Raw genomic sequence first — 20997 nt, 5'->3', positions numbered from 1 at the left:
TCCTTGTTTGGGATTTGGAGGTGCCCAGATGAGGCCCAGCTGTGAAGCAATGCAACCTGCTGTGGGGCCTTGGGCCTTCTCTTGGAAGTTCTGGGTCTGTCTGGCCCAGCCGCAGTTAGTTAGGTAATTTTCAGATTGCAAAGGGCCAGGGCATTCATATGCAAAAGCCTCTGTGCACAGCGTGGGTGGGGTGGGGTCTCAGGGAATCAATAGGGTGGAGCAAGCAGCTATGGCTGATCCTCACCCTGCCTTAAGAGGCCCTGGGTCTCAGTGTCCCGAGGTAATCACTGCAAGCACCTCTGAGAGAAAGCCACCCTCGAGTTCCGAGTTCTGCCCACTGCCAGACAGTCTAGTTTCTCCCTGTATGAGTCTGGGTCCCCAGAGACTTCCCAGAACTGGAGTTCGGAGCAGTCAGGGGCTTGTGACTCCCTCCCGATTCAAAAAGACAGCCACGTCCTCAGTTGCCAGCCCTTGCTGCGTGCGCCTTCGTACCTCTGCACTTTACTTCTGAAGCTCCTCTAAGACTCAGTGCTTTTCTCTTTCCTTCTAGTTGTAGAATTTCCACTCAGCCAGCCTTCCTGTAGTTCTGGATGATGTCCGTTTTGTTTTTTAGTTGTATTTTTGGAGTTGTTTGTGGGAGGCAGCAATTTCCGGTGTTTACCTATGCCGCCATCTTGGTTTCTCTCCCCATAAAATTATTTTTGTTGCTACTTCATAACTGTAATTTTGCTACTGTTATGAACTGTAGTGTAAATATCTGATATGCAGGATGTATTTTTATTGTTATAAATTGCACATAATTAAAGCATAGTGATTAATCACAAAAACAATATGCAATTATATATGTGTTTCCTGATGGTCTTAGGCGACCCCTGTGAAAGGGTCATTCAACCCCCAAAGGGGTCGCGACCCACAGGTTGAGAACCGCTGGTCTAGATTAAAGCCAATGGTTATTAAAAACTGAGATTGCATCTTAACTTTTTAGATCTATCTAAAGAAGTTTAAAGAAAAAAATTTAAGTAGCTTTCTAATCAGAAAAACTAAATCAGTAAATCAATAAAACTTAAATCATTCTGAACATCAAATAAATAAAATAAACTTAAAACCTTAAAATTTTAATATTGAAACTATTTGAGCATTCATATCCTGCCCCACTTAAGTTGGCAAAGCATATAGGTAGCCAAGGTTAGAGTGGGTATAAACCTTATAAAGGAATATGAAACTAATGTGGTAGAAAAGAAGAACAATTTCTGGTATTTCCACCAGAAAGGCCATTTAAGGAAAGCATTGTTGGGAAGATTTTTCTGAGTGGGATAATGAAGAATATGTAAATAGGACAGACTGACTAAAAATATAGTAGCTAGAGATAATCTATCCACTAAGAAATGAGGTATTAGATCTGAGAAGTAAAGGGATACATTATTATTATTAGTAGTAGTAGTATCAGTAAAACATTGTCATTTCCAGAAATTCTCCACATGTATTATTTCAACGAGGTAACTGAGAAAATAACCATAAGGGGGGAAATGTAAGTATTGACAGAAAAAATAAAGAATATGCTGCTGAACAGATATTTAGGAGAAAGAAGCATTAATAATTGAAGATGACCTCAACTTTCTAAACTAAAAAAAGCATAAATGGTGGAAGAAAAGCCAATGGTTTCTATTTCAGTTTCAGTTTGGATGTATTGAATGTTACAGGATGGTGGAGATGCTAATGACACATATCTTTAAGCAATTTGTGTGATAGACTACAATATGAGGTTAAAATTAGGTGAAAAAAATGGAGGTTATGCATATGAGCCACATATTAAGCAGTTCAGTTCCATATTTCTGGCCATTTCCTGTCTCACATCTCCTACCTGCCACAATACACAGACAACCAAGGACTTGCTAAGTCCTTTAAGACCTACTTCATTTTGCCACTACATAGCTAACCAATTCATTTTATGACATTTGATATGCTAGTACCATCCAAGAGATTTTGGTACAATCATTATCAGCCCCTTACTGGTCTCAGGCTCTTTTTGTACATTGTAAATCCTTATTAAACGTTTGCTTAAGAAGGTTTTAGTGAATATCTTACAGCCTCAGCAGTGGTTTTTTTTTTTTCCCTAAAGGACACTTGAAGATATGTATGAATAAATGATACTTAAAGGGTAAGATGTGTGACAGGATGATGAGGAAAATATTTGAGATTTGATGACATTCTCAACTCTTCAGAAATTACCTTCTGTTCTTGGTCTGGAAAAGTAACTCATTTTCTAGGGGTTAACATCAAACAGCCTTCTTTAAATAGTTTCAAGGCATTGTACTTTGGGTTTATGTTTGAATTTGAAATTCATTAATTATCTTTTTAGTTCCATTTAATCTATATTTAGCCAAGTTAGATAGACCTTTGAGTGAAATTTAATTGCATATAAAATGAAGCCACTTGAAACCAAGATGGTGGCATAGGTAAACACCTGAAATTGCTGCCTCGCACAACGACTTCAAAAATACAACTAAAAGACAAAATGGACATAATCCAGAACCACAGGAAGGCTGGCTGAGTGGAAATTCTACAGCTAGAAGGAAAGAGAAAAGCACACTGAGACTCAGAGGAGGTGTAGAAGTAAAGTAAAGCAATATGGAGGTACAGGTGAAAAGGGCTGGCAACTGAGGATGTAGCTGTCTTTTTCAATTGGGAGGGTGTCTCAAGCTCCTGAAGGCTCTGAAGTCCAGTTCCAGGTGAGTCTCTGGGGACCCAGACTCATACGGGGAGAAACTGGGCTGTCTGGCAGCGGGCGGAACTCCAGGGCAGCTTTCTCTCAGAGGTGCTGGCAGCAATTACCTCGGGAAACTGAGACCCAGGGCTCTTAGGGCAGGGCTGAGGATCAGCCATAGCTGTTTGCTCCACCCTGTTGATTCCCTGAGACCCCACCCCACCCACGCTGTGTGCAGAGGCTTTTGCATATGAATGACCTGGCCCTTTGCAATCTAAAATTACCTAACAAACTGCAGCTGGGTCAGAGAGACCCAGAACATCCAAGAGAAGGCCCAAGGCCCCACAGCAGGTTGCATTGCTTCACAGCTGGGCCTCATCTGGGCACCTCCAAATCCCAAACAAGGAAGAGGAATCTGCAGATCTCTTCGTAGCTCCTGCTGGGTAGCCTCAGGAAGAGGCTAAATTAGCACTTCCTTAGAGATCCAAGGACCAGTGTATCCAGTGGTCAGAGTGGGACCATCCAGATTACAGCTCCTCAGATCCATAAGGGACACACTCAGGGGGCAGACTCAGTGAGCACCAAAGCCCCACTGAAGCAAGTCTTGCCCCAGAAGGGTATCTCCAGCACAAAAGTTCTCATACCATAAACACAGCTGATTCTCACAGCCAATTGGCCTGGAGGTCAATTCCTCCCAGTGATACCTACAATAATCAAGGCTTAACTACAACAAGACTGTGCACAAAGCCTACAAAGGGGTGTATCAAGAGTGTCCACCTCAGGTAATTGGGGAGGCTGAGCCACTGGGCCCTATAGGACACCTAGCACAGAAAGGCACTCTGTCAACACAGGGAAACAGTCAAAATGCGGAGCCAAAGAAACAGGTCACAAACGACAGAAGTAGAGGAAAGCAAACGACTGGATATAGAGTTTAAAACCATGGTTATTACATTTTTCAAGAATTTTCTAGAAACCGCCAATAAATTTAGTGAGACCCTCAATAAATCTAGTGAGACTCTCGAGGATATGAAAAAGGACCAACTAGAAATTAAGCATACACTGACTGAAATAAAGAATATTATACAGAGATCCAACAGCAGACCAGAGAATCACAAGAATCAAGTCAAAGATTTGAAATACAAGGAAGCAAAAAACACCAAACTGGAAAAAAAAAAGAAAAAAGAATTCAAAAAAATGAAGATAGTGTAAGGAGCCTCTGGGACAACTTCAAGCATACCAACATCTGAATTATAGGGGTGCCAGAAGGAGAGCAATATTGAAAACCTATTTGAAGAAATTGACAGAAAACTTCCCCTACCTGGTGAAAGAAATAGACTTACAAGTCCAGGAAGCACAGAGAACCCCAAAGAAATGGAATCCAAAGAGGACCACACCAAGACACATCATAATTAAAGAGCAAAAGACAAAGAGAGAATCTTAAAAGCAGCAAGAGAAAAATAGTTAGTTACCTACAAGGGGGTACCCATACGACTGTCAGCTGATTTCTCAATAGAACCTATGCAGGCCAGAAGGGAGTGGCAAGAAATATTCAAAGTGATGAATAGCAAGAACCTATAATCAAGATTACTTTACCCAGCAAAGCTATCACTCAGAATTGAAGGTCAGATAAAGAGCTTCACAGATAAGAAAAAGCTAAAAGAGTTCATCACCACCAAATCAGTATTATATGAAATGCTGAAAGGTATCCTTTAAGAAGAGGAAGAAGAAAAAGGTAAAGATAAAAATTATGAACAACAAATACGTATCTGTCAACAAGTGAATCTAAAAATCAAGTGAACAAATAATCTGATGAATGAATAAACTGGTGAATATAATAGAATCAGGGGCATAGAAAGGGAGTGGACTGACAATTTTCGGGAGGAATGGGGCATGGGGGGTGCAGGAAGAGACTGGACAAAAATCGTACAACTATGGATGAGAACAGTGTGGGGAAGGTAAGGGCAAAGGGTGGGGTGGGAACCGGGTGGAGGGGAGCTGTAGGGGGAAAAAGAGGAACAACTGTAATAATCTGAACAATAAAGATTTAATTAAAAAAATAGAAAAATAAAAAATAATAATAAATAAATAAATAATAAAATAAAATGAAGCCACTTTGAAATATACAAATAATGTATATTTAACTAAGAAAGTAGTTGTATTTTTTTCAATGGCCTAGAAGAAAAACAATAAACATATATATATATATATATATATATATATATATATATATGTTAGAAGAATGTTAAAACAAAATAAAACATAATAAAACAATAAACTAGCAGGAGCCATATAGATACATATTACAAAATAGCATATTATAACATTTTTGAAAATTCTTTTCCAGGTTTTCCAGCTTGCATTGAGAGCAACAGATACAACAGGTCTGTTTTGCCAAGGGACACTAATTATAAAAATCAGAAACATAAATGATGAGAAGCCTCAATTTGAGTAAGCATATTTATTTTAAAGTAGAATCATAAGAAAATGACTAAACTTTTTACTTATAACATAAGAATAATAAAGATTATGTAGTTACGTAGAAATATTTTATATTGTTATACTAAAAATCAATGATTATATATACATGATTAAAACATATACTTATATCTAGTAAAATATATACTAGAAAATACTGTAAAATGTTGGGGTCCAGCCCCAGCAGGTCCAGGGGTTCCCAAAGGTGTGGACGGAGTCGGCGAAGAAGGAATGACACGGAAACAGAGTTCAGTTGATCAGCATAGCAAGGTTCTCTTTTTATTCTCCTGTTACATCTGTATTTATACCATTTGATCCTATAAGCATGCCTCTGTAGTTACATCATGGTATGTTTTGGGTCCTCCCTTAACCTTCTACAGTTCCTTGTTTCATGTCCATAGTTTATCTGACCTTTGCCAAAAAATCCCCTCTCCATCTAGTTCTGTTGATTTTAATCCTATCCATTCTATTCCAAAGGTGTTATCTCCATTCCAAGGTCACTACTCTACTGTTCTGTTAAGCTACAAGGAAGTAACTGAAGGAGATTATCCTAAGTAAAGATTATGTAGTTTAAGCGTGATTGTTTGTAGTTAAGGTGATTAATTACCCGCCTGGCACTTAGTTAAGGGGTTTTATTCCCTTCCTTAGTCCTGTTAATCCCTAACTCCAGGGAAAAAAATCCCCACCTGGGGAAACAACCTTTCCAGGAGAGGTGACCTTGGTTAAAACACATAGCTCTAAGAAGGGGAGCAAACATATTAAGAACAGTATGCCATATACGCCAGGTCCCTTCAAACATTTGCTGTGCAAATGTTTCTTCCCTGCAGCGACTGTGTCAAGCAGCAAGGATGGACCAGCTTCCGGCAAATTAGCCCTTTTTTATTTTTTAAATGATAGCATGTGTAAATCAGCGGCTACCTCTCAGATTGGGTTGTTTAAGACTTGGAAGCCCTGTTTGTGACTTTGCCAACAGGTCAGTCCCAGGCTTAACCCTATATCGGCTCTCCACAGTAAAATACTGTAAAAATATAAAAATGACCAACATTGTAATATGGAGAAAGGATTTGTGTGTGTCTTTTTTCCCTTTTATATTTCCCCCAAAGGTGTTGTAACCTTCTTACATTGCTTTTTAATAAATACATTAATTTTAAATAATTAAATATTTAATTTAAACTATTTTACTCCCATACTCTGAGATATAATTGTGACATTGGAAAACATTTGCAGATTATAAATGGCGGGTGGATGTTATACTTCAAAATGTAGCAAATATAGGACTATAATCTAAGAATAATCAAATGTTTCATACCTAAAACTGCTAAAGAGAAAAAGAAAAATAGTAGTATTTAAATTCTTTTTCTTCCATCACTAAGTTATATCTTTATAGGTGAAGGAGAGCATTCATTATTTGAGCCCTCAAAGTCCCTTTAACTTAAATTAGAAGCAAATATGGAGCTAGTTTCTCCTTTATTTCTGGGGATAGTTACCCTAACTCTCAACCTACATTTGCAGTTAAGGTACCGCCAACTTCTTTGAACATTTTTCTGTTGCCTTCACTCCTTTAACAAGAATTATTATTATTTTTTTTTTGCTTTTACTTGGTAGAATTTAATGCTAGATATTAAAAGCAATACCCAAATCACTAAAATATTGCCCCCAAATATTGTTTTCATCTCTTAAGAGACATAGCATGTTAAAGGACAATGAAACAGAGAAGGAAATTATTTAAGTGATCTAAAATATTAGTATTGTGAGTTATATTACATTATGGTTTAAAGAAATAACCACACTGTGGAGGGGAAGCCACACTGGATTGTGGTGGTCAACAAGGTTGCTCAGAGGAATAGCGCTAGCCATTCACCTCCTTTTTCCTTTGATTACATTCCTTTGAGAACTTCCTTGAATATCTCTTTCAACCCCAGGTTTAGTCTTTCCTTCTGTTTGAATTTGTACAAAGTTATGGTATTTATCACATAGCATTATAGTTCTTTGAATCTGTGTCCTACACAAGCAGTCAAGTCCTGAAGAGCAGGCGCAGATTTAGAACTCGGTGTAAAAGTGGAACGACACACTGTAGGCTATCAATAAATGTCCGATGCTTGAATGGTAGGTTAAGTTAAAAAAAAAAGTTTCAGGAATGTTCTGGAAATTGATGAGGAACTTTAGGATTTAAAAAGATGAGCAATAAATTTATAAGAAATATTTTGATCATTTGCTTTTATAAGTTACCAGTTTGGACAGCATTTCATCACACTGGATAACAAGATGAAAATGACTATATTTAGTCCCTTATGTTCAGTTGCCAACGATTCCATACATTTGATACTTGAAATAATAGAGGTGCAGTATTTCAATGTTTCATCTTTTTGCCACAATATCCTTGATTTCTGGCATGATACCAGAGACTAGATGATGAAAAAGTAATGCCTATGCAAAAATTAAGTAACTTTGTGCCAAAAATGGGTTTTCTTAACATTTAAATACTTTTGGATCTTAACTTCTTGACAAGATGAAGGCGGTGACATCACAAATCTAAAAGATGATTTAGATTATCTTAACTCAGCGTATATATGCATACAAGTTTGCATTTTCAACATTCTTCATCATCATATTTTTTCTTTAGGCCATTTCCTTTAAATACAATTAATGTGACTGAAGATAAACCTGTTGGAGAAATTATAGCAAGAGTAAAAGCAACAGATCTAGATGAAGACAGCAGCATTACTTATTCCTTTAAAACTCAGCAGGACATGTTCAGCTTGGACCCTTGTAAGTTTTAAATGCCCACTTTGACCCCACTTTTCTTCAACATTCACTATCGAATTCCTGCATTTATTTTAGATGTTGGCCTGATAAAACTACCCCCAAATTAAATCAAGTGTGAGGATGGAAACATACCAAAAACATGCAGCCTATGATAGTTGCTAATCTGTGAATTTCTGGTAAACTATACGACAACTAAGTCACATCTGTCTCCTTAATTTCATTTGTGCTCGTTGGGATATTCTGTTCAACCACAGGGAAACAAAAAAAACCCCACCAGGAACAGAAATGTGAAAGGTGGTTAAACATTCCCTGAAAGGCTGTTGTCTCTGTGTGTGATACTGGAGCCTGAAGTCCACAATGCAGGAAGTCAGGAAGGACAGGGGATATAAAGTGGGGACATCAGCATGTGCTGGACTCCAGGAGAATGGACTGAAATCGCTGTCAGTTCTTGCTGCCTCTGACCTTGGTGGTGTGAGTATCCTGCAGAAGCTAGGGCCTTTTATCACAAGGTGGAGCACACACACTTGCTCTAAGAGTCAGATAAGCTGAAAGAGGACCCGGAGGCGGGTAGACAGTTATACATACTCCACGCCAATGGTCAGGGGATGGGCCAGCAAAAACACATGTAAGAATTCAAAAGGCTGCTGCTAGCTTTTCACTCTCCCAGTCAACCAAGAATCTTCCTTGGTGTTGTCAGGAATAAATTGTCAACTCTGTTTTCACAAAAGTTCCTAAGTTTGACCTCTGAGCACATTTTTCATTTTTTATACAATAAGATTAAATCAGATTGCAGAAGTAATACATGATTAAACTTTTAATATGGTTTGGCTAGTTTTTTTCATCCTCAAAAACACTAATAACTTTATTATTGCAATTAATATACAGTGGGTTGTGCCTAGAATTTTTAAATAGAGATCCTACCTATGCTTGGTAGATTCATAAATGACAACTTAGAGATCGGAGGAAAATGTGATGAAACCACTTATGACATTTAATTATGATTTAAAGATAAGCAAATATAAAGCAAGTGGGCATTTTTAAATAAATATTTTTAGTGGTAAACACTGCTTTTCTTATTCACTAAAATGTGTATCATTAAATGAATTAAAACACCATCAATATGAATAAATTAACATGCTTAATTATTTTAATTTGGTATTTTTTTTCATTTTACTTCTTTTCATTAGTTACAGGCATAATCACTCTTCTTCAGCCTTTGAATCTCAATAACCCAAATAACACTAAAACCTACTCTTTGGATGTTGAGGCCAGAGATAATGGAAATAATACCAGTACCTATATGTTTACAGTTTTTGTGGAGAATGTAGATGATCCAATTATCTGTGACTCAAGTTTTTCAACAGCAGCAGGTATATTACAAATCAATTTTTTATAACACTCATAAAACAATGATAGTGTGAGAAAAATTTTAAATAAAACTTGGAATTATAGTTTGTTTCTTATAGTTCAAGCATTTCTTTCTCTTTAGTTTCACAAAAGACAAGTACATAAAGTGACAGATATACTTCTAAAAGAAAAAATAGTAATTAGATTTAGTGTAATTTAAATTAACATTCAAATACTTCTTTGTGCAGCAGATTAAGTATAGGAGTACTTACAAAATTATTTTAAGTTTATATATAACATATGAATTAAGAGGTAGTTCACAAGTTGTCAAATACATGAAAATCTAGACAACAAAATATAATTTTCATCTACTAAATTGACCATGGTTTAACAATAATAGGGGGAAAATACCAGTGTTGACTAAGATATAATAAAAAAATAACACTTTGATAAAGTGGGATTTAAATAATCTCCCCAAATTCTATTTTAGTAAACATTTAGAAGAATATTAGAATAATTATAATTTTATTTTAGTAGAGTTTTTTTTTTTAAATATGGAATGTTTCATGACTTTGCTAATCTTCTCTGTATCATTCCAATTTTAGTATATGTGGTGCCGAAGCAAGCACTCTCAAAGTTTTTATTTACAGAATTTTGGGGCATACAGTCAAGATTTATGTTTAATATTTGTAGTAGCATAATGTTTGAAATATCCAAAATGTCTAACAAGAAGAAATTGGTTAAAAGATGGTCTATCCATTTGATAAAATGCTGTCTCGCCATTGAAAAGTATCTTTCAAAAATAAGCATGAGATTATATACAAACTGTGAAAAGTTTCCTTCATTTTATTGTACATAATGATATGTGATATTAACAATTATAAACACATATCATCTATATACATAAAAGCCTAAGAGACTGTTATGCCCAGTCGACCACCTGACCGGATGACCAGTCACTATAACGATGCACTGACCACCAGGGGGCAGACGCTCAACTCAGGAGCTGCCCCCTGGTTGTCAGTATGCTTCCACAGACAACCAGCCTTGGCTAGCCAACCTCCTGTGGGCCTTCCCCCTGACCGGCTGTCCCCGATTGCCAGCCATATTGCCAGCCAGCTCGAGGGACCCCACCCGTGCATGAATTCGTGCACTGGGCCTCTAGTTATATATAAATATATATTAAACCATTGTTATCTCCTTTTTGTATGATTACAAGAAATTACTCTTTATTTTTGAACATTGTAATAAACATTTTTTACTGTTAATTTTTTTGTTCCTCAAATTAAAACTCTAGCTTTAGTTACAAAATTTCAACGTCTTGAATAAGAATCATTATTAGTCCTAATAGTATATAGTTATTTCATCTGATAGTCTTGCTCCCAAAAGAGTTTTTGCTTTCAACAGGATTTTAATTATATAAATTAGAACATATAATTAAAATAATATATGGAGGTATCCTTCAGTATAAGTAAAATAGATGTCCCTGAGAAGTTTGGTATCAATTAAAATTTTGTCAATTGTATTTCATTTTTTAAATTTTACCCATAAAAATATCCCTAACCTATTAATTGGAATCAGTATACCCATGTGAGTAAAATAATAAAGTATGCTCTTCTTTTCACCAGAGCCATACAAATTGTAATCTCATATACTGCTCACTGACTTCACCCTTATGTGTGTTTGTGATTTCATGAAGACCTAAAACTAAAAAGTTTCAAACATTTGAATGTACTTGAGACTTTGCACATAGTAGAACCTCAGAAAATACAAATTGGTTTGATTTGAATTTGGTTGGGTCAGCTTGATCTCATCAGTTGTATCTGGTGTGCTAATTAGTTTTTCCATTTCCTACCCTTCATTTATTTCTAACTTTACTTGCTTACTTATATGTCATATTAAACCCTCTCTATTCTTTCTACCTTCTCTATTTTGATTCATTTTAACACTCTTGCTCTTTCTATTATGAACAACTACCCAGCTAACTGCGAGACAATCAGGAAAATGAAATTGAGGGCAAAGGACAAGGCAAACTCCATTAAAATAGTTTTTCTGTTCCAGATTCCTGTCCATTGCTGCTCTCTATCCATTTCTCACCACGAGCATTATGTCTTCTCCATTTTCAAGAAATATCACTATCTTAGGAAATTTTAAGTTTCAAAACACACATGTATACGTGTGCTCAAGCACACACACGCACACCTCTTACTTTGAACCAAAACATACCTTTGCTATGTGTAGTAAAAATATATCTGAAATAAAAATTTGTGTGAAAGGAACCTGTTCACAGAGGCTACACTTAAGAGAGAAGAGTCTCCTAGGTAGGCCTTGTCAATATAAAAGAGACAATTTAACTGATGTTCTTTGCAATTTCCTTTTGGTCTCCTCCTTTTAACAAAACTTAAAAAAGATACACATGGATCCCAAAGAGGTCATCCTGACCTGACTTCTACCATAGACTTGGTTGAACCAGCATGAGTTTCTTAGGCAGCATCAAGAACAAGATGCCCTTCTCGTCCATCCTGGGGGTTTGTGGTCGTTGGGACAGAGGAGTAGCAGAAAAGATATCACTTTCTTTAAAAAATTGGGTAAATCTGTGGGTGTCTGTGAGGTTACCCAAAACAGGGAATTGATACAATTTCCAGGTGGCTGATGTAACACATACATATTCATTTCATTTATTGTATGAAATTATCCAAGTGCCTTCATTAACTAGAACAAAGCACTAAATTAGCGAATCTACTTACACATGTTCAGTTTGAAACAAAGGTTCAAATTAAACAAACCCATTCACATAAGTGTCCTATTACATTCTTAGAAATAGACAAACCATATGAGGCTTTTGTAGGATTTCCTAATCTGGATTATAATGCCATGTTTCCTGGACATGAAATCCAAGATTCTACAGCACAGAAAGCAGGAATACTCTTTTTTAAAAAAGAATATCATTTGCTAAATTATATAGCAGGTAAAGAAACTATGTCTGTTTTAACTGTGTGTGCATTTGTATTATTTGATTTTGAGGTGAAATAGAATAACAAGTGGTTATGTTTAAAGGAAGATAAGGAATAGTGGTTGGAGAAAGGAAAAGTAATTAACATTTACTGAGCACTTGTGAGATGTGTTATATATAACTTTTTATTTAATCCTCAGAACTACTCTCAGATAGAAGATGTATTTTATCCCTTTTGCTCTATTTTTTGTGCATTATTGTAAAAAGAGATAAAAAGCTTCAATTATTTAAGAAATCACAGTTGAAATCACATCTTAATGACCGACCATTGACATTGTGTCAGACACTGAGCAATTATATCCCATTCTATTCAATAGCCCCAAATTTAAATGTAACAATATGAAAATGATATTGTTATTTCTTAAAATGGGTGTTAATGGCAATAATTATTTTTGGTCTTTTTTTCTGAAATGAGTATAATTTTTTAAAAAACTACTGTAAGGAGAAATACAGAATGACAACAGAGGTGGTGGAAGAATGTTTGAATTTAAATTATTATTAATGGGCCACAGTAACATCTCTGTGATACAAATACTAAGTGAGCATTAGAAAAAGTATTGATTTTGCAAAGGTTAAAGATCAGTAATATCATAGGGGAACTTAAGGGAGAACTAGAGAGTAACACTTATTGATTTCTTAGGAAAAGAGGACTGGCTAAATGAAACATTGTTTCTAAGCATTTTACGTTATTCAATAACCCAGTAATTTGACAACTGAAGCCACGAAAGTTTAAATGATATACTTGGTCTCAAATTTTGAAACATTGCCCTTAATATTTTTCTTATAAACTATTTTAGGAAATAAGCGATACTTATCAGTAACTTTATTTATATTCATATTTAATTACTATACTATATTTTTGTTTAGGTAGCTGTACAAGTATAATTCAAGATGTAAGGTTTAGTTATTTATGATATCCTTTTCTGTAATAATGTTATGATTAAAGTCAAATATGTCTGGCGATTATTTTGTTCAAAATAAGTAGATGAGCACAGGTATGAGAAACTGAGATTTTAATCATTAGGAAAAAAGGACTGTAATTATTTTAAACCAAAATATTTATAAAATTAACTTTCATAAAATTAAATAAAAGCAAAAAATTCATTTATCTCTCCCAAAGTGTTGGAAGATAGATCAGAAGCTAGAGTGATGGACTGAATATTTAGAAGCTCTTAAATTTCCTATAATATTAGGAAAATAATACATAAGCACATCAAATTGCAATAGTATAATTTTAATATACTAGACTTACGATGAAAAGGAAACAATGCCTATTGACTGTTACCTGTTCTAATAGAAGATTTTAGACCTTACAAAATAGCTCTTGAGATACTATTCACTCATTGCATCCTATCTCATCACTAAAGGATTCCTTAATTGGCCATGCCAGTACCTCCGAAAGCTACTATATTGGGGGCCCCTATTTTACAGTATAATTCATTTGCTATATTCTCAATTGATTCATAATCTAAAATACATGTGTGTGTGCACAAACACATGTACACACATATATCTTAACTATAGTAGGCACTCAGTAAAAGTAATTTATAGCAAACACAAATTACTCTGTTTAAGTATTTAGCAAATATATGGAAGTAGATGTACCCAGGCAAATTTTAAACTGGCCACGAGAAGTGAGAGTGTTCTAGGCATAGACTGATGTTTTCCTGGGAAAACTGAATAGCTTCAGTTAAAAGAATATCTCCTGAAGGTTTGCTACATTTTAATTGTAATTCAGTATATATATATATATATATATATATATATATATATATATATATATAGTCTAATGTTATTGTTGATTCTTTAGACATCTGGAAAAGTAAAGTGCAAACTGAATTATTATGGATTATTTAAAGTTTGTCTTAAATCACCAAAACCGGTTTGGCTCAGTGGATGGAGCGTCGGCCTGCGGACTGAAAGGTCCCAGGTTCGATTCCGGTCAAGGGCATGTGCCTGGGTTGCGGGCACATCCCCAGTAGGAGATGTGCAGGAGGCAGCTGATCGATGTTTCTCTCTCATCGATGTTTCTAACTCTCTATCTCTCTCCCTTCCTCTCTGTAAAAAATCAATAAAATATATATATATAAAAAAAGTTTGTCTTAAAAAGGGTTAATATAAGGCAATATAATGTTGAAATTTCTTATAGTTAGGGCTTTTGGAAATTAAGTCAATTAAAAATAAAGTTAAAATGTTATAAAAACTATTTTTAAGTGTTTGGTAAAATAAATGCAATAAACAAAATAATATTTAAAAAATGTTTAGCTATGCTGGGAAAATAAATTGTAGTTAGTTAAAAAAGATTATTTTGCAATATCAGGTATATTTACTTTTCCATTCTTTGGTAAAAGTAAAGAGACCTGATTCCAGGTGAAAGAGAATATGTAAGAAAATATTGTTCCTACTCTAATTTGAACTCCAAGTAGGTTTTTAGGTTGAGATTTTGGAGACCAAGTACAAGTCCTTACTTAGTTACTGGGTGGCTTAGAATAAATAAATTAACCTTTCTGTTCCAAGGACAGCAAAAGAGAGGCATCTTATTAGATTATCACCAAAGTTACTTTCAACATTACACTTCTTTGACTCTAGGGCTTACAAAAGTCCGGAAAAAAAAAGGAAAACTTCAACTGAAAACATGTCAAGAACTAAGAGATCTCTTCAGCTTGGTGAACCAATATTTTCTGAGTGACATGTACATGGTGATCATTATACATGAGTAAAAGATTCACTCAAAGTGAAACATAGACCAGTGGGATTTAAATGTAACAGTATTAGAAGATAAATAATGTTTTCAGGTTCCACATTTAAAGAATATATAAGTAAAATAAAATAAATTATTGTTCATGGTTTATATAATTGTGTAGGTGTTTCAGTGTCTGTTCCTGAAAATGTCCCTGCATCTGCTTTTATATACATGATTCTTGCAAGAGATCCAGATCCAGGACAAGAAGTTGAAGTACGTGTTTTTTTGTCATCTATTTATTTTTTTTTCCAACTTTGGTTAAAAAAGGAGTGCTCAAATTTTCAATGAGCAAAAAATTATATCATCGGGCTTTGAATTATCATTGATATCTTGTGGTAGTCATTGATATGAAAGAAGAAAATTAAACCTTTGAATATATTAACATAGACTAAAAATGTATGATTTTAAAATAAAAAGAATAGACTTTTTAAAATGATCCAAAAGCACATGAAAAACCAGAACTTACATTCATTTGCATTTATCTGATTACATTTACATAGGAGTATTTTCTTTATTATACACATCATTTGAACAAAGTAGGTTATATCTTCATATTATTTCTGGTTTCAGCAATAATTAACAATAGCAAATTAATCAGTAATGGATGACAAAATAGCTTCAGGTTAAGAGGAGGTAAACAAGGAGAAATACAAGATAATTCATCACACTAGATTTTCTTAGAAAATTTCATGGTATATGTATGACTTATATTGTTATTATATTACAAGAAAAAAATGATATCTTGATTATATAATATATTAGAAATCATACTATTGCACTGGAATATTCTGCCCAAAATTGTGTAATCCTCAGTCTAAATCATATTAAAGCAACCTAAAGTTTTTGTTTATTGCCCTTTGTCCATACTTTTAACAAACGGCTCATAAGCACTGCTTGGAGAATAGGGTTGAAATGAGCATTTAGGCGAGTTGGAGAATTTAGTTTGTATATAATTTTTCTAGTGACCTGATTATAATTAGGCATTGGTCAGCACTCCCAGTTTCTTTCCTTACTTGTTTTTGCTTGTGTGAAATTTATACTCAGGACAGAAGACAACACAGGAGAGCATAATTTCTGTTTTACCAGGTTCAGAAGCTCCATGTATATGGGTGTGTGAATGCGTGGGAAAGGATGGGGGGTCAGGATTTGGAATATGTGTGTTTAGGTGTGTGGGAGTTTAGGTCATGATACATGCATATGTGTCAAGGATGGGTGTGTATGTAATAATAAATTATTATGTGTGTACCTGTATATTTTCTGTAACTAAAATTACAATATATGGGTTTTATTTTAGAAATCATTGGGAAATAAAAGCTATACAAAGACTTGGAAAACAATAATTTTTAAACAAATCCAAAGCTATAATAATAAGGAAAGAAACAAAGAAAAGGAGATTTTTCCATGAGAACATTTTATGGATCTTAGTCTAAAATAAGCCAACTTTGCTTGTTCACTTAGAGCCACAGGAAAATCAGTTAATATGCCCATCAAAATGGTTGTAATTTTTTGGGGGAAATGGCATTGGATATCATGTCTCCTGGGTTTTATAATTTTCTCTGGATGTAAATTTAAAATATGTAATGTATTTACTAAATCCTTCTCACAATCTTTAATATTCATCTTGAACCTGAGCCCAGTTATAATCCTGGGTGATAACAATAAGAGGAACATGCTGATGCTCATGAAAAATAAACTTTGTCTAAAACAATATTTAATTGTATCATGGAGACAGTCAATGCAGAGATTACGTCAAATGGCTTCTTCCAAGTAACTCAGTACATATGCCTCCTTTAGGTACACTTCCTGAGTGTACAAGGGGAAATGACTTTTTTTGTATATTAGAAAACTATAAATGCAACACTGGAAAGTACTAGTTATAAACCAAATGATAGCTATTTACCAAAAATGGTCTAATACTTAAGTATAAAAATCTTTGGAAAAATATAACCAAAAAGTGTGAAAGAATTTTCAGATTGCTTTTGAAGTCTGGGATTGAAAGAAAGTTTAGCATTTATTTTATGGGCATTGTCTTGAGACAACTAATATTGGTCTAGCTAGGTTTTGCCATATAATGGCATCAAAACTGTCAGTTTAAAATTCATGTTTCTTCACTAATGGATTAACCATTTTTGTGTGTGTGTTTTAAAGTTCTTAGTATTAAATTCTTCAGCTAATGCCACTGCCTACTTTGCTTTGGATTCATATAATGGTGTCATTTCTAAAACCACAAAACCCCTTTTGGACTATGAAACAAATCCTAAGGTGAGAATAAATATAAATTGTAACATTAAAATGATAAATATTTTTAAATATGAATAATTTTCAATATTTCAACAATATTTTTAAACTTATTTAAATTGAAATAAACATGCCAAATTTATGTAATTGCATTTTTTATACTCCCACAGATTAAGCAGAAATTCATGTTAAGAAAATAAATTTAGAAGTTTATTTGATTCATTTTACTTTTATCCATTAGAATTTATTTAAATATTATTTCAGTTTTTGTCTTTGCTTCTTCAGGTTTGTATAAAAGTTGGAGAAGGAATTGTCTCCATATTCAAAAGCATAGAACTGAGGCAATGTTCTGGGTAATTAAGTAAAATTACACTTTTCCTACACAAGTTCACCCTTAAGAAAAGCTTTACATGTTTCCGTATTGGACAGTGTTGAGCAATTGTACCTCCAAAGGGGTTAGTTAACCTTTTGACTCTACCAGGGCTCCCTGGGGCATCACTGGCCTCAGGAACGTTTATATGTTAATTTCATGGATGGGCTAATCTTTAACCAAATGAGTCTCTCTCTCCTCTCCTACCCAATAATTTTATTCCAGTCATATTCTAAAAGGATTCTGCCAAATTACCTAACTCCATCCACCAATGGAGTCAAACTGATCCAAAAGCAAACCTTCGTTGGATAGAATTTCACCTTCCTTTGTTTACATGCCAGTCTTTTTCTATTAGAATGTGATTTTCTCCATGTTAAAGTTATTTCTAATTTAGTTTTTGCCTCTTGGGGACTGCACAGGGCATCAAATAGTTAGTGTTCAAAAAATATTTCTAATTGAAAGCATCTACTTCATCAGTTTCAGAGATTCCTGTGCTTTGTTAAGACTTAAAATATTGAGAATCAATACATGTTCCTTGGTTCAAAAACATTCACTATTTGCTGTATGCCAACTACTGTGTTGGTACCCTTGACCTGATTTCTAAGACATTTCACATTTATTTTCATCTTATTTTTTTTCTAAAGAAACAAAACACTTACATTATGTTGAGTATGAGCTAGGCGGTACAAATAATAACTTACTTAATTTTTACGAAAACCTTGTGAAGTAGATACAATTATTATGTTCATTCTACAGATGAAGACACTAATCTGAATAAATAACTTACCCAACATTATCCCTCTGGCAAATACATGAATCATGATTCCAACAAAAGCAGCCTAACTTTAATACAGTTATTCACCACTAGGCTACCTTGCCACTGTTTGCTTGTCATCTCTTCTGAGAAGCTGCTAGTATCCTCCCTTTTGTGCTCTGCTGTCATGTCTGAATAGGCCATGTAGAAAATGTGTGCTGCTCATTTTAAATATCAGTGTTTGGTTCTTGATGGATATACTGAGAATGAATGAACACATGGCTAAATGGCTAATTCAGAATAGCTGAACTGTTATAGGGAACCCCAATATTTTAAGACTGTGTCAAGGAAGGGAAACATTGACACATTTGAGAATAAACTTTTCATTTTAATATGTTTTTATTGATTTTTAGAGAGAGAAAAAGTGAGAGGGATAGAGATATAGAAACATCAATGAAAGAAAAACATCATTGATTGGCTGTCTCTTGCATAGCCCTTGGGATGGAGCTCACAGCCTAGGCGTGTGCCCTGACCAGGAATCAAACTAGTGACCTCTTAGTACATAGGTCCATGCTCAACCACCAAGCAACTCCAGACAGTCTAAGATTTTCATTTTAAATCATTCTTTTTTTCTTGCCTTTAAAGCAATTTATACACCCCACCCCGCAAATTAATAGCAATGTGTTTTTAGTTAAGCCACATTTTAGTTAAATATTCCTTGTAATTTCACTTTCTTATCATTTATTTAAAATATTTCTGAAATAGAAGTCTCAAAAAGGTGCACTCTCATATAAGTAAAGGCACTTTGAAGCTTATACACATAGTATAATTATTACTTATAGAATTAAGTTTAATAAAAGAAAAATTAAAATCACTTTAACTTTAAACTGATTAGCTATTACATTAGACAATATTTCTTATTTTTTACACATTAGAATATAAGCTTTTAAAACGTTTTACTACCTTTTTGAAGTCTCTAAAGTATCCACGGTTTTTCAAATATTTTCAAAAATAAGATAGTTGTTTAGCTTTACATAATATTTTTTCTTAACCAGTAAAACATAAGTTCCTCTTTTTTGTTAGGTACTTAAAGAAATTTAAATTGACTATATTGCCTTAAATTTAAATTGACTACATTGCCAAAACCAATGACAAAGCTCCATAACAAGTGGTAGGTAGCATTGGTAACAGAAATATGTATGAGAGTATAGGACATATTCCTCTCAACAAATGACCTTAAGATGTTTGGGGACTAGATCTACACATTCTTATGTTTGCAACTTTTTAAAGGTTTTTTTTTTTCAATTTTATTTAATGTAAAGGAGAATTGCATATTTTGAGCATCATAAATATTCTGTCTTCTCTATTTACTTTAGCATTTCCAGTTTGTGGTGGCCGTGAGAAATAGAGGGAACCTGTCTCTGGAGTCGTGCACTGGCACCATCACTATAAATATCAGAAATGTTAATGACGAGAGCCCTATTTTTGGGTAAGCAATGGGCAATGCAACATTTAAATGCTAAGATTTAACCCTTAAAACTTTTTTATAATGGGGTATATATCAGTGTTATTTGAGTATTATTTCCATTGCCAAGATTCTTACAAACATTCCAACTGACCTAGAAGCAAACCTCTAGGAGACTTATATTATTAATTATTTTAATAGCCAATTATATTTTGTTCTTGAAACCACAGAAGAGTGTCTTTTTTGATGGAATAAGAATTCAAAACTTTCTATTTTCCTGCTGTTTATCTGTAATAAGTAACATGTTGCAGAAAATGCACATTGATACAGTTCTATTGTAAAATCAATGTGGCCATTAAAAAGAATTTGGGCAATAAGTACTTGTTGATATAGAAATATTTCCAAACATATCTGAAATAAAAAAGTGACTGTGAAAATGTTTGTACTATTTTGTTATCTGAATTAAAATATAATTTAACAGTCAGGAGAAGGCCTAGAGATAGAAGGAAACTTTTAACTTTACTTTATAAATACATAAACTTACTCTAGTATATATAGTAATTTTTTAAAATGTATAGTGTATTTTTAAAACCAGGGTCTTGAAACTGTTAAAAATGTGTATCACAAAATGTAAAATATATGTTGTGTGACATAGATGAAAAGAGACATTTGTTTACACTGAGTGATAAAAAAAAATCCTTTTGTCCCACAGATACATACCAGATGCACCTATAAATATTTATGAAAATCTGCCTGTGGGAACAATGCTCATCAAGTTGACAGCCACTGACAGAGACATTGGGGACGCCGTACATTACGAATTTATAGGTACACAAAAAGAGTTTTCAATAAGTGAAGGTACGCTTTTCTATTGCTAGTCATTTCATAAAGTATAATATAAAGTGTGTTTTTTACTAGTTAAAAATAAGCCTGGTGATCATTCTACTAGGAAAAAGAATCTTTAAAATACTTAGGGACATATTTAGCATATTTTATATGAGGTAAACAGTGATCATTCCTTCCTTCTCAGAAGTATGGAAATAGTCTGCACAGTCTGTCAGATCCAGAGGACTCTCAAACAACTCAGATACACAGTAGGGTTCCCTGGGATGGTATTGTATG

The 20997-nt window shown here is 34.1% G+C and overlaps 1 protein-coding gene across 1 annotated transcript in view; it reads left to right on the top strand.

The window, feature by feature from the left end:
• The window catches only part of LOC308526758 (cadherin-related family member 4-like), a gene marked incomplete at both ends in the record, with an annotated part of 103985 nt that overhangs the window by 22001 nt on the left and 60987 nt on the right, over positions 1 to 20997 (top strand). The window contains 6 exons of the mRNA XM_081101991.1: positions 5049 to 5152; positions 7803 to 7948; positions 9133 to 9315; positions 15170 to 15261; positions 19787 to 19899; positions 20588 to 20733. Coding sequence (XP_080958117.1) covers positions 5049 to 5152; positions 7803 to 7948; positions 9133 to 9315; positions 15170 to 15261; positions 19787 to 19899; positions 20588 to 20733 — 784 coding nt within the window. The remainder of the gene's footprint in view (positions 1 to 5048; positions 5153 to 7802; positions 7949 to 9132; positions 9316 to 15169; positions 15262 to 19786; positions 19900 to 20587; positions 20734 to 20997) is intronic.

Source organism: Myotis nattereri (assembly GCF_964212035.1).
Source record: "Myotis nattereri genome assembly, chromosome: 11".
Taxonomy (NCBI): domain Eukaryota; kingdom Metazoa; phylum Chordata; class Mammalia; order Chiroptera; family Vespertilionidae; genus Myotis; species Myotis nattereri.
This window is presented reverse-complemented; position numbering and strand designations above follow the sequence as displayed.